This window comes from Lissotriton helveticus, chromosome 7 (genome assembly GCF_964261635.1).
Source record: "Lissotriton helveticus chromosome 7, aLisHel1.1, whole genome shotgun sequence".
In the NCBI taxonomy this organism is placed as follows: Eukaryota; Metazoa; Chordata; class Amphibia; order Caudata; family Salamandridae; genus Lissotriton; species Lissotriton helveticus.
The window spans coordinates 5,472,217-5,486,592 of record NC_136068.1 but is presented as its reverse complement, the minus strand read 5'-3'; the positions used below and the strand labels follow the sequence as shown (position 1 = coordinate 5,486,592).

The 14,376-nt window shown below is 56.7% G+C and overlaps 1 protein-coding gene across 1 annotated transcript in view; it reads right to left on the bottom strand.

Moving 5' to 3' along the window:
* The window catches only part of LOC144766558 (poliovirus receptor homolog), a 151,151-nt gene that overhangs the window by 60,910 nt on the left and 75,865 nt on the right, over nt 1-14,376 (bottom strand). Inside the window, exons 2-3 of the mRNA XM_078650363.1 lie at nt 8,610-8,963; nt 4,943-5,248 (exon numbers count right to left, since the gene is read on the bottom strand). Coding sequence (XP_078506489.1) covers nt 4,943-5,248; nt 8,610-8,963 — 660 coding nt within the window. The remainder of the gene's footprint in view (nt 1-4,942; nt 5,249-8,609; nt 8,964-14,376) is intronic.

Sequence of the window (14,376 nt, the reverse complement as noted above, 5' to 3'; positions counted from 1 at the left end):
CTAGGTGCAGGATGTGCTCTCGCGATAGATTTTTCACTAGGCTCAGGACGTGTGCTTACCATGGCTTGTCTTTGTTCACTAGGTGCAGGACATGTGCTCACCATGGCTTGTGTTTGTTCACTAGGTGCAGGACGTGTGCTCACCATGGCTTGTGTTTGTTCACTAGGTGCAGGATGTGTGCTCACCATGGCTTGTGTTTGTTCACTAGGTGCAGGACGTGTGCTCACCATGGCTTTTTCACTAGGTGCAGGACGTGCGCTCACCATGGCTTGTGTTTGTTCACTAGGTGCAGGACGTTTGCTCACCATGGCTTGTGTTTGTTCACTAGGTACAGGACGTATGCTCACCATGGCTTCTGTTTGTTCACTAGGCTCAGGACGTGCACTCACCATGGCTTGTTCACTAGGTGCAGGACGTGCGCTCACCATGGCTTGTGTTTGTTCACTTGGTGCAGGACGTGTGCTCACAATGGCTGGTGTTTGTTCACTAGGTGCAGGACGTGCGCTCACCATGGCTTCTGTTTGTTCACTTGGCTCAGGACGTGCGCTCACCATGGCTTGTTCACTAGGTGCAGGACGTGCGCTCACCATGGCTTGTGTTTGTTCACTAGGTGCAAGACGTGTGCTCACCATGGCTTGTGTTTGTTCACTAGGTGCAGGACGTGCACTCACCATGGCGTCTGTTTGTTCACTAGGCTCAGGACGTGCGCTCACAATGGCTTGTTCACTAGGTGCAGGACGTGCGCTCACCATGGCTTGTGTTTGTTCACTAGGTGCAGGACGTGTGCTCACCATGGCTTGTGTTTGTTCACCAGGCTCAGGACGTGCGCTCACCATGGCTTGTTCACTAGGTACAGGACGTACGCTCACCATGGCTTCTGTTTGTTCACTAGGCTCAGGACGGGCGCTCAACATGGCTTGTTCACTAGGTGCAGGACGTGTGCTCACCATGGCTTGTGTTTGTTCACTAGGTGCAGGACGTGTGTTCACAATGGCTGGTGTTTGTTCACTAGGTGCAGGACGTGCGCTCACCATGGCTTCCGTTTGTTCACTAGGCTCAGGACGTGCGCTCACCATGGCTTGTTCACAAGGTGCAGGACGTGCGCTCACCATAGCTTGTGTTTGTTCACTAGGTGCAGGACGTGCGCTCACCATGGCTTGTTTACTAAGTGCAGGACGTGCGCTCACCATGGCTTGTGTTTGTTCACTAGGTGCAGGACGTTTGCTCACCATGGCTTGTAATTGTTCACTAGGTGCAGGACGTGTGCTCACCATGGCTTATTCACTAGGGGCAGGATGTGTGCTCAGCATGGCTTGTTCACTAGGCTCAGGACGTATGCTCACCATGGCTTGTGTTTGTTCACTAGGTGCAGGACGTGTGCTCACCATGCCTTGTGTTTGTTCACTAGGTTCAGGACGTGCGCTCACCATGGCTTGTGTTTGTTCAGTAGGTGCAGGACGTGTGCTCAGTGTGGCTTGTATTTGTTCACTAGGTGCAGGACGTGTGCTCACCATGGCTTGTGTTTGTTCACTAGGTTCAGGACGTGCGCTCACCATGGCTTGTGTTTGTTCACCAGGTGCAGGACGTGTGCTCATTGTGGCTTGTGCTTGTTCACTAGGTGCAGGACGTGTGCTCACTATGGCTTGTGTTTGTTCACTAGGTTCAGGACGTGAGCTCACCATGGCTTGTGTTTGTTCACTAGGTGCAGGACGTATGCTCAGTGTGGCTTGTGTTTGTTCACTAGGTGCAGGACGTGTGCTCACCATGGCTTGTGTTTGTTCACTAGGTGCAGGACGTGTGCTCAGTGTGGCTTGTGTTTGTTCACTAGGTGCAGGACATGCGCTCACCATGGCTTGTGTTTGTTCACTAGGTGCAGGACGTGTGCTCACCATGGCTTGTTCACTAGGTGCAGGACGTGTGCTCACGATAGATTGTTCACTAGGCTCAGGACGTGTGCTCACTGTGGCTTGTGTTTGTTCACTAGGTGCAGGACATGCGCTCACCATGGCTTCTGTTTGTTCACTAGGCTCAGGATGTGCTCTCACCATGGCTTTTTCACTAGGTGCAGGACGTGTGCTCACCATGGCTTGTTCACTAGGTGCAGGACATGTGCTCACCGTGGCTTGTGTTTGTTCACTAGGTGCAGGACGTGCGCTCACCGTGGCTTGTGTTTGTTCACTAGGTGCAGGACGTGTGCTCACCATGGCTTGTGTTTGTTCACTAGGTGCAGGACGTGTGCTCAGTGTGGCTTGTGTGTGTTCACTAGGTGCAAGACATGCACTCACCATGGCTTGTGTTTGTTCACTAGGTGCAAGACGTGTGCTCACCATGGCTTGTTCACGAGGTGCAGGACGTGTGCTCACGATAGATTGTTCACTAGGCTCAGGAAGTGTGCTCACCGTGGCTTGAGTTTGTTCACTAGGTGCAGGACATGCGCTCACCATGGCTTCTGTTTGTTCACTAGGCTCAGGACGTGCGCTCACCATGGCTTGTTCACTAGGTGCAGGACGTGCACTCACCATGGCTTGTTCACTAGGTGCAGGACGTGTGCTCACCATGGCTTGTTCACTAGGTGCAGGACGTGTGCTCACCGTGGCTTGTGTTTTTTCACTAGGTGCAGGACGTGCGCTCACCGTGGCTTGGGTTTTTTCACTAGGTGCAGGACGTGTGCTCAATGTGGCTTGTGTTTGTTCACTAGGTGCAGGACATGCGCTCACCATGGCTTGTGTTTGTTCACTAGGTGCAGGACGTGTGCTTACCATGGCTTGTTCACTAGGTGCAGGACGTGTGCTCACGATAGATTGTTCACTAGGCTCAGGACGTGTGCTCACCGTGGCATGTGTTTGTTCACTAGGTGCAGGGCATGCGCTCACCATGGCTTCTGTTTTTTCACAAGATTCAGGACGTGCGCTCACCATGGCTTGTCCACTAGGTGCAGGACGTGCGCTCACCATGGCTTGTTCACTAGGTGCAGGACGTGTGCTCACCGTGGCTTGTGTTTGTTCACTAGGTGCAGGACGTGCGCTCACTGTGGCTTGTGTTTGTTCACTACGTGCAGGACGTGCGCTCACCGTGGCTTGTGTTTGTTCACTAGGTGCAGGACGTGCGCTCACCATGGCTTGTGTTTGTTCACTAGGTGCAGGACGTGCGCTCACCGGTGCTTGTGTTTGTTCACTAGGTGCAGGACGTGCGCTCACCATGGCTTGTGTTTGTTCACTTGGTGCAGGACGTGTGCTCACCATGGCTTGTGTTTGTTCACTAGGTGCAGGAGGTGCACTCACCATGGCTTGTTCACGAGGTGCAGGACGTGCGCTCACCATGGCCTGTTCACTAGGTTCAAGACGTGCGCTCACCATGGCTTGTTCACTAGGTTCAGGACGTCCCCTCACCATGGCTTGTGTTTGTTCACTAGGTGCAGGACGTGTGCTCACTATGGCTTGTGTTCGTTCACTAGGTTCAGGACGTGCGCTCACCATGTTTTCTGTTTGTTCACTAGGCTCAGGACGTGTGCTCACCATGGCTTGTGTTTGTTCACTAAGTGCAGGACGTGTGCTCACCATGGCTTGTGTTTGTTCACTAGGTGCAGGACGTGCGCTCACCATGGCTTGTGCTTGTTCACTAGGCTCAGGACGTGCGCTCACCATGGCTTGTGTTTGTTCACTAGGTGCAGGACGTGTGCTCACCATGGCTTGTGGTTTTTCCCTAGGTGCAGGACGTGCGCTCACCATAGCTTGTGTTTGTTCACTAGGTGCAGGACGTGTGCTCACCATGGCTTGTGTTTTTTCCCTAGGTGCAGGACGTGCGCTCACCATTGCTTGTGTTTGTTCACTAGGTGCAGGACGTGCACTCACCATGGCTTGTTCACTAGGTGCAGGATGTGTGCTCACCGTGGCTTGTGTTTTTTCACTAGGTGCAGGACGTGCGCTCACCATTGCTTGTGTTTGTTCACTAGGTGCAGGACGTGCACTCACCATGGCTTGTTCACTAGGTGCAGGATGTGTGCTCACCGTGGCTTGTGTTTTTTCACTAGGTGCAGGACGTGCGCTCACCGTGGCTTCTGTTTGTTCACTAGGTGCAGGACGTGCGCTCACCATGGCTTGTGTTTGTTCACCAGGTGCAGGACGTGCGCTCACCATGGCTTGTGTTTGTTCACTAGGTGCAGGACGTGCGCTCACCGTGGCTTGTGTTTGTTCACTAGGTGCAGGACGTGCGCTCACCATGGCTTGTGTTTGTTCACTTGCTGCAGGACGTGTGCTCACCATGGCTTGTGTTTGTTCACTAGGTGCAGGAGGTGCGCTCACCATGGCTTGTTCAGGAGGTGCAGGACGTGCGCTCACCATGGCTTGTGTTTGTTCACTAGGTGCAGGACGTGCGCTCACCATGGCTTGTGTTTGTTCACTAGGTTCAAGACGTGCACTCACCATGGCTTGTTCACTAGGCTCAGGACGTCCGCTCACCATGGCTTGTGTTTGTTCACTAGGTGCAGGACGTGTGCTCACTATGGCTTGTCTTCGTTCACTAGGTTCAGGACATGCGCTCACCATGGCTTGTGCTTGTTCACTAGGCTCAGGACGTGCGCTCACCATGGCTTGTGTTTGTTCACTAGGTGCAGGACGTGCGCTCACCATGGCCTGTTCACTAGGTTCAAGACGTGCGCTCACCATGGCTTGTTCACTAGGCTCAGGATGTCCGCTCACCATGGCTTGTGTTTGTTCACTAGGTGCAGGACGTGTGCTCACTATGGCTTGTCTTCGTTCACTAGGTTCAGGACATGCGCTCACCATGGCTTGTGTTTGTTCACTAGGTGCAGGACGTGCGCTCACCATGGCTTGTGTTTGTTCACTAGGTGCAGGACGTGCGCTCACCATGGCTTGTGTTTGTTCACTAGGCTCCGGACGTGCGCTCACCATGGCTTGTTCACTAGTGCACCACACACACTTACATTTCTCACAGGTGATAGACAGGAACACCTCGATGCTCTCTTGCACTGCCCCGGGCTTGTTGCTGATCTCGCACGTGACCCTCTGGTTGTGCACCTGGACAGTGGGACTCACGAGGAGGTGGCTTTGCACACTGACGGTCCCATCCGTGTTCACCGTCTCGGTGGTGTTCACATCAAAGAGGAGCTCCGACCTCCAGGTGATCTTCGCTGGGGGAAGCCCCCTGGCCGAGGTGCAGATGGCGACCACCGCCAAGCCAGGGGTGCCCCCCGCAGCTGGCACTGCGTGGGCACTGTTGTTGGGTGTGGCTGAGGATAGAAGAGAAGAAGAAAGAAGAGGTTCAGTTGGAAGGAAGCTGGCACAAGTCTTTCAAGGGCACCTCAAGCCGAACCCACAAAAGATGGACTCTAGAAGAGGCCTTCCCTCGACCCCTGGTGAACTCACCCTCAACGCCAGCCTGCCATGCTGTCTGGGGGAGAGTGAGCCCTGGCACCCAAAGGGAGAGTGAGCCCTGGACCCACAGGGAGAGTGAGCCCTGGCACCCACTGGGAGAATGAGCCCTGGCACCCACAGGGAGATTGAGCCCTGGCACCCACAGGGAGAGGGACCCCTGGCACCCACAGGGAGAGTGAGCCCTGGCACCCACAGGGAGAATGAGAGTGAGCCCTGGCACCCACAGGGAGAGGGACCCCTGGCACCCACAGGGAGAATGAGAGTGAGCCCTGGCACCCACTGGGAGAGTGAGCCCTGACACCCACTGTGAGAGTGAGCCCTGGCACCCAAAGGGAGAGTGAGCCCTGGCACCCACAGGGAGAGGGACCCCTGGCACCCACAGGGAGAGTGAGCCCTGGCACCCACAGGGAGAATGAGAGTGAGCCCTGGCACCCACAGGGAGAGTGAGCGCTGGCACCCACAGGGAGAGTGAGCCCTGGCACCCACAGGGAGAGGGACCCCTGGCACCCACAGGGAGAGTGAGCCCTGGCACCCACAGGGAGAATGAGAGTGAGCCCTGGCACCCAGAGGGAGAGGGACCCCTGGCACCCACAGGGAGAATGAGAGTGAGCCCTGGCACCCACTGGGAGAGTGAGCCCTGACACCCACTCTGAGAGTGAGCCCTGGCACCCACAGGGAGAGTGAGCCCTGGCACCCACTGGCAGAGTGAGCCCTGGCACCCATAGGGAGAATGAGAGTGAGCCCTGTCACCCACTGGGAGAGTAAGCCCTGGCACCCACTGGCAGAGTGAGCCCTGGCACCCACAGGGAGAGTGAGCCCTGGCACCCACAGGGAGAGTGAGCCCTGGCACCCACAGGGAGAATGAACCTGGCACCCACTGGAAGAGTGAGCCCTGGCACCCACTGGGAGATGGAGCCTTGGCACCCACTGGGAGAGGGATTACTGGCACCCATTGGGAGAGTGAGCCCTGGCACCCACTGGAAGAGTGAGCCCAGGCACCCACTGTGAGAGTGAGCCCTGGCACCCACTGGAAGAGTAAGCCCAGGCACCCCGCTGTGAAAGTGAGCCCTGGCATCCACAGGGAGAGTGAGCCCTGGCACCCACAGGGAGAGTGAGCCCTGGCACCCACTGGGGGAGGGAGCCCTGGCACCCACAGGGAGAGTAAGAGTGAGTTCTGGCACCAACTGGGAGAGTGAGCCCTGGTGCCACAGGGAGAGTGAGCCCTGGCACCCACAGGGAGAATGAGCCCTGGCACCCACAGGGAGATTGAGCCCTGGCACCCACAGGGAGAGGGACCCCTGGCACCCACAGGGAGAGTGAGCCCTGGCACCCACAGGGAGAATGAGAGTGAGCCCTGGCACCCACAGGGAGAGGGACCCCTGGCACCCACAGGGAGAATGAGAGTGAGCCCTGGCACCCACTGGGAGAGTGAGCCCTGACACCCACTGTGAGAGTGAGCCCTGGCACCCAAAGGGAGAGTGAGCCCTGGCACCCACAGGGAGAGGGACCCCTGGCACCCACAGGGAGAGTGAGCCCTGGCACCCACAGGGAGAATGAGAGTGAGCCCTGGCACCCACAGGGAGAGTGAGCGCTGGCACCCACAGGGAGAGTGAGCCCTGGCACCCACAGGGAGAGGGACCCCTGGCACCCACAGGGAGAGTGAGCCCTGGCACCCACAGGGAGAATGAGAGTGAGCCCTGGCACCCAGAGGGAGAGGGACCCCTGGCACCCACAGGGAGAATGAGAGTGAGCCCTGGCACCCACTGGGAGAGTGAGCCCTGACACCCACTCTGAGAGTGAGCCCTGGCACCCACAAGGAGAGTGAGCCCTGGCACCCACTGGCAGAGTGAGCCCTGGCACCCATAGGGAGAATGAGAGTGAGCCCTGTCACCCACTGGGAGAGTAAGCCCTGGCACCCACTGGCAGAGTGAGCCCTGGCACCCACAGGGAGAGTGAGCCCTGGCACCCACAGGGAGAGTGAGCCCTGGCACCCAATGGGAGATAGAACCCTGGCACCCACAGGGAGAATGAACCTGGCACCCACTGGAAGAGTGAGCCCTGGCACCCACTGGGAGATGGAGCCCTGGCACCCACTGGGAGAGGGATTACTGGCACCCATTGGGAGAGTGAGCCCTGGCACCCACTGGAAGAGTGAGCCCAGGCACCCACTGTGAGAGTGAGCCCTGGCACCCACTGGAAGAGTAAGCCCAGGCACCCCGCTGTGAAAGTGAGCCCTGGCATCCACAGGGAGAGTGAGCCCTGGCACCCACAGGGAGAGTGAGCCCTGGCACCCACAGGGAGAGTGAGCCCTGGCACCCACTGGGGGAGGGAGCCCTGGCACCCACAGGGAGAGTAAGAGTGAGTTCTGGCACCAACTGGGAGAGTGAGCCCTGGTGCCACAGGGAGAGTGAGCCCTGGCACCCACAGGGAGAGTGAGCCCTGGCACCCACTGGGGGAGGGAGCCCTGGCACCCACAGGGAGAGTAAGAGTGAGTTCTGGCACCAACTGGGAGAGTGAGCCCTGGTGCCACAGGGAGAGTAAGGCCTGGCACCCACTGGAAGAGTGAATCCTGGTACGACAGTTAAAATGAGCCCTGGCACCACCTGGGAGAGTAAGGCCTGGCTCCCACTGCAAGAGTGAGCCCTGGCACGCACAGGGAGAGTGAGCCCTGGTGCCCACTGGGAGAGTGAGCTGGGGCACCCGCAGTGAGAGTCAGCCCTGACACCCGCAGTGAGAGTGAGCCTTGGTGCCCATGGGGAAAGTGAGCCCTGGCACCCACAGGGAGAGTGGTCTGAGAGAATGAGTGAAGGAGGCACCTATTACGAAGGAGTGTTGGGGACGTCTACCAAAGAGGGGGAGTATGTGGACTCTCCTAAGAGAAGGAGTGAGTGGACTCTACCAACATAAGTGGAAGGAGCAAAAAGAAAGTGAAACTCGTGAGCTCTGAAGGACGCTCCCAAGACGAGGAAGGCTTTAATCCATAGAAAGATTGACTATGGAGGCCAGAGTGAGCTTCCTAAAGTCGGGGGAAAGCTGCCAGGATTTGGAGTGAAGGTGACACTAATCACCAGGTGAAGCAAGGGGCATCGCTTAGTCATCAGAGCTTTGATGGTATCCCCCACAACCCTCAGTCAGACCGTGGCCTGTGGTTGTCGCTTCAGGTCCGGCGCCCATGACGCCGGTGGTCAGTCCCTAGTAGTCATTTGCGATCCTCACCTGTGATGATCAGTGTCGTTGGCTCCTCTGCCCTTCGTTGAGGTAAGTCGAAGGTGCAGTAGTAGGTTCCTCCATCCTTGACCGTCAATGACCGGATGATGAGCGCTGCGTCTTCAGTAGGGAGAGAAGACCTAAATTCGAGGCGGCCAGGGCGTCGCTCCAGAGGGTAGGATGGTCGCCCATCTCGCTCAAACACAGCCACTTGCACCCGATCCCCATTGGTCACCACTGACCAGCTGACCTTGGCCACGTCAGAGGAGGCGGGAACAAGCGCGCATCTCAAGCTGACCTCGTCCATCAGAGAGCCAAAGACAGTGGGAGCCACCCGGACTACTGGTGCTCGCTGCCACGACACTGAGAAGAGAGCATTGAGGGAGTTAGACTCAAGCCAAAGTGTCAACAGAAGAGGATAAAGAAGCAAGGCTGAAGGCAAGAGACCTGGAGTTAAGAAACAAGAGAAAGAATAAAGAGATAGAAAAAAGAAGGAGCAAAGATAAATACTGGGACAGAGTGGAGAATAGAAAACGAGGTACAAGGAAGGAAAAGGCAGAAGTGAGTTAAAAAGTGGAGAAAAGAGGAAACAAAATTAAAGAGCAGGAGCCACAAAAGGAGAAGAGGAGGGATACAAAAGCAGTGGAGGGTTCGGAACAAGCTGCACTGGTCCTGAGAAAAGAAAGGAACTAAGGCACAGCATTGATTACTGGCCATGTAGAAGAAACCATATACTCGTCTTCTTCCAATGGAATCGGGCAAAAGAAGATGAAGGATTGAGCCCCCCCATGCTGCCCTCATCAGTACCTTTCCTGGATGGACACAAGGTTGAGCCCCCCCATGCTGCCCCCATCAGTACCTTTCCTGGATGGGCACAAGGTTGAGCCCCCCCATGCTGCCTCTCATCAGTACCTTTCCTGGATGGACACAAGGTTGAGCCCCCCCATGCTCCCCCTCATCAGTACCTTTCCTGGATGGACACAAGGTTGAGCCCCCCCATGCTGCCCCTCATCAGTACCTTTCCTGGATGGACACAAGGTTGAGCCCCCCCATGCTGCCCCTCATCAGTACCTTTCCTGGATGGACACAAGGTTGAGCCCCCCCCATGCTGCCCCTCATCAGTACCTTTCCTGGATGGACACAAGGTTGAGCCCCCCCCATGCTGCCTCTCATCAGTACCTTTCCTGGATGGACACAAGGTTGACCCCCCCCATGCTGCCCCTCATCAGTACCTGTTGGAAATGGGATCCCCGGCTGGCCAGGGCTTTCGCCAAAGTCAGTCAGAGACCACCACACCCAAGTCAGGGCAAGGGAGTTACACGCCAAGATAACCCCTACTCACCCTCTAGGTAACGTGGCGCGAGCAGCAAGGCTAAACTTGGAGGCAATGTAAGTTAAGTATTTGCGCACGCACCCCAGCAACAACAACCAAAGGCCCACCACAAAGGAAACTCCACACAAGGTTATATAAAAATAGCCTTTGTATTATAATAAATATACATCAGATAAAACACACATCTTGTTACACTGTGCCAACAGGCACGGGTGGAATTTACAAGGGATATTGCACAGGACAGGGCCACTTGGACCACTGTCAGGGGTATCAGCACTTTTTGAAATAATACTTTCAGAAATAGCACTTTAGAAAGTAAAATCAGTGTAGCACACAATATAAACATAGAGCACTCAACCAGTAATCACTGGTAACAGGACCTCACTAGCACCACCTGTACTAGGGAGAAAAACAACCACCTACACATCTTAATTCCTGTAGGGGTGTAAAAACATAACACATGATGCATTAACATTCAGAGGTGTAGCAATAACATTGCGCAAAACTTAGATCAGTCACCACCTGTGACAGTCCCTGTGTCCCAATGTCAGGGCCTAAACGTAGCAGTTGCCCACAAAGTGCTGGGCAACTGGTTCAGGGAAAGTTCGGGCAAAGTTGGAGCCTCTCTGGGCTCAAGAACCACCACTGTGGCACTGCGGAGCCTCACTGGACTCTCAGAACAAATGGGCAATGAGCCTCTCTGGGCTCACAAAGCAATCTGCCACCTCGAGCCTCTCAGGGCTCAAAACCAAAAAGGTGCAGCCTCACTGGGCTGTTGGGGACCCTCACGGGGGAATGGCACCCTCAGAGCCTCTCTGGCTCAAAGAACAAATGGCCCCCAGGAGCCTCTCTGGGCTCTTCAACAATGATGTGGGCGTCGGGGCCCCTCACGGGGGACCCTCGACCACGTGGGGCGCTTCTGTGTGAGTCCCCACCTCTGGGGGACTCGGGAAACAACTGTGCACCCTGGTGGAGCGGCCCGCTGTCACGTGGGGCCGCTCGAGTAGAGGCAGGGGGGGGGGAGAGGGTGCGCGACCTCGCGCCTCTCTCCCTGGCCGGCTTTCACTCACCGGCTGCTGGGCTCCTCACTCCCGGGCGGCGGCTCCTGCACGAGAGCTCCCGCTCCTCGGGGGCTCTCTCCACACTTCTCCTCCGGGGCCTCGAAGGTCCAGGACTCTTCCTGGGCGGCGGGGCTCCTCTTCTCTCGTCCCGGGGCTCTCCTCTCCACTCGGGGAGCCTCGGGGAGCCTCGGGGACCCGGCCGGCAGCTTCTCTGCTGCGAGGGGCGGGACTTCCGGGTTGCCTGTCTCGGGCAGCGCTGCAATTGGTCAGCCGGCCCAGTGCTTCCGGGTCGCCGCGGGCAGCGCGGCGGCTCGCTTTTAGGCAGGCAGGCGGGCTCCCATGATCCGAGGAGTGGGCTCCCTCGTGGATCAACAAAAACGGGCCAAACAAAGCGGCAATGAGCGGGGTGGCACCCGCGCCGCTAACTCGCCACACGGGGCAGTCAGATGCCGGGTGGGCACCGGCTGTGCACACCAAGCGCTAGCAGCGCTAGTAACGAAGGGCAGGCGCTCCCAAGCGCCTCCAGGACAAAATACAGCGCTCACAGCGCTATGGCCAAAATCAAGCGCTTTCAAGCGCTAGGCAGGCGATTTCAGCGCTTCCAGCGCTGAAGGGCAGAGAGCAGCGCTCTCAGGCTGCAGGCAAGGAGTCCTCAGTGCTCCCCAGCACTGGAGGACAGGACAAGGCTCCAGCAAGGGCTGGAGGCAGGCAGGGGGGCAAGGCTGGGCCAGAGCCAGCACACTGGGTCTCCAGGCAGGGAGACACCCCAAGTGGCGGTCCTCCTGGCCCCAGCAGCAGAAACAGCCCCCTCTGGCAGGATCCAAAAGCAGAACATTTTCCAAGGGGACACAGCCCCTTCTTTATACTGTAAAATCCTTTGTTTCAAGGTGCAGGGTGGGGGGAAAACCAGTTTCAGCTGGCTCTGGAGCACTCTTGATGGCCCAACCACCCATTTCTTTCACTGGGGAGGCTAGGGTCGTTAGACACACCACAGGGGGGCGGAGCCAGCATTGTGTGGGGAAAACCCAGCCCATCCAGGACACAGGTACACTCCTCCCACACATCACTCATGCTAATCTCCCACTCACCACCGGGCAGACCCATCCAGACTTCCTGGAGCCTGGCATGCCAGCCAGCTCCAGCCAATCACGCTCCAGCACCCTCACAGCACACGCACACATATCTCAATGTCCAGAAGTAGCACTTCCCTTCTAGACACATACATGCCGCAGACACCATCTCGCAGCATTCACTCTCACGAGTTTACACATACTAAACTCGAGCCTGCACTCCCACGCATCAGGAACTACCAGGGACACACACATTCCCCATGCATTCCTATGGGAGGGCAGGCCAGCCATGCTACACGCACGCACTTTCACTCTGGGACCCAGGGAAAAGTGCGCAGAGACCCAAAAATCACTGACACATGGTCACGCATAACAGCAAAAAGTTCAGGGGTGAACCAGCCCTGCGGGCCAAGTCCAACAGTACCTTTAATGGATGGACACAAGGTTGAGCCCCCCCATGCTGACCCTCATCAGTACCTTTAATGGATGGACACAAGGTTGAGCCCCCCCATGCTGACCCTCATCAGTACCTTTCCTGGATGGACACAAGGTTGAGCCCCCCCATGCTGCCTCTCATCAGTACCTTTCCTGGATGGACACAAGGTTGAGCCACCCCATGCTCCCCCTCATCAGTACCTTTCCTGGATGGACACAAGGTTGAGCCCCCCCCCCATGCTCCCTCTCATCAGTACCTTTAATGGATGGACACAAGGTTGAGCCCCCCCCATGCTCCCCCTCATCAGTACCTTTAATGGATGGACACAAGGTTGAGCCATCCATGCTGCCTCTCATCAGTACCTTTAATGGATGGACACACGGTTGAGCCCCCCCCATGCTGCCTCTCATCAGTACCTTTCAAGGATGGACACAAGGTTGAGCCCCCCCCCATGCTCCCCTCATCAGTACCTTTAATGGATGGACACAAGGTTGAGCCCCCCCCCCCATGCTGCCCCTCATCAGTACCTTTAATGGATGGACACAAGGTTGAGCCCCCCCCCATGCTGCCCCTCATCAGTACCTTTAATGGATGGACACAAGGTTGAGCCCCCCCCCATGCTCCCCTCATCAGTACCTTTAATGTATGGACACAAGGTTGAGCCATCCATGCTGGCTCTCATCAGTACCTTTAATGGATGGACACAAGGTTGAGCCCCCCCATGCTGCCTCTCATCATTACCTTTAATGGATGGACACACGGTTGAGCCCCCCCCATGCTGCCTCTCATCAGTACCTTTCAAGGATGGACACAAGGTTGAGCCCCCCCCATGCTCCCCCTCATCAGTACCTTTAATGGATGGACACAAGGTTGAGCCCCCCCATGCTGCCTCTCATCAGTACCTTTAATGGATGGACACACGGTTGAGCCCCCCCCATGCTGCCTCTCATCAGTACCTTTCAAGAATGGACACAAGGTTGAGCCCCCCCATGCTCCCCCTCATCAGTACCTTTAATGGAGGGACACAAGGTTGAGCCCCCCCATGCTGCGCCTCATCAGTACCTTTAATGGATGGACACAAGGTTGAGCCCCCCCCCATGCTCCCCTCATCAGTACCTTTAATGGATGGACACAAGGTTGAGCCCCCCCCATGCTGCCTCTCATCAGTACCTTTAATGGATGGACACAAGGTTGAGCCCCCCCCCCATGCTCCCCTCATCAGTACCTTTAATGGATGGACGCAAGGTTGAGCCCCCCCCATGCTGACCCTCAACAGTACCTTTAATGGATGGACACAAGGTTGAGCCCCCCCCATGCTGACCCTCAACAGTACCTTTCCTGGATGGACACAAGGTTGAGCCCCCCCCATGCTGCCTCTCATCAGTACCTTTAATGGATGGACACAAGGTTGAGCCCCCCCCCCATGCTGCCTCTCATCAGTACCTTTAATGGATGGACACAAGGTTGAGCCCCCCCATGCTCCCCCTCATCAGTACCTTTAATGGATGGACACAAGGTTGAGCCCCCCCCCCCCCCATGCTGCCTCTCATCAGTACCTTTCCTGGATGGACACAAGGTTGAGCCCCCCCATGCTGCCCCTCATCAGTACCTTTAATGGATGGACACAAGGTTGAGCCCCCCCCCCCATGCTGCCTCTCATCAGTACCTTTAATGGATAGACACACGGTTGAGCCCCCCCCCATGCTGCCTCTCATCAGTACCTTTAATGGATGGACACAAGGTTGAGCCCCCCCATGCTCCCCCTCATCAGTACCTTTAATGGATGGACACAAGGTTGAGCCCCCCCCCATGCTGCCTCTCATCAGTACCTTTCCTGGATGGACACAGGTTGAGCCCCCCCCATGCTCCCCCTCAT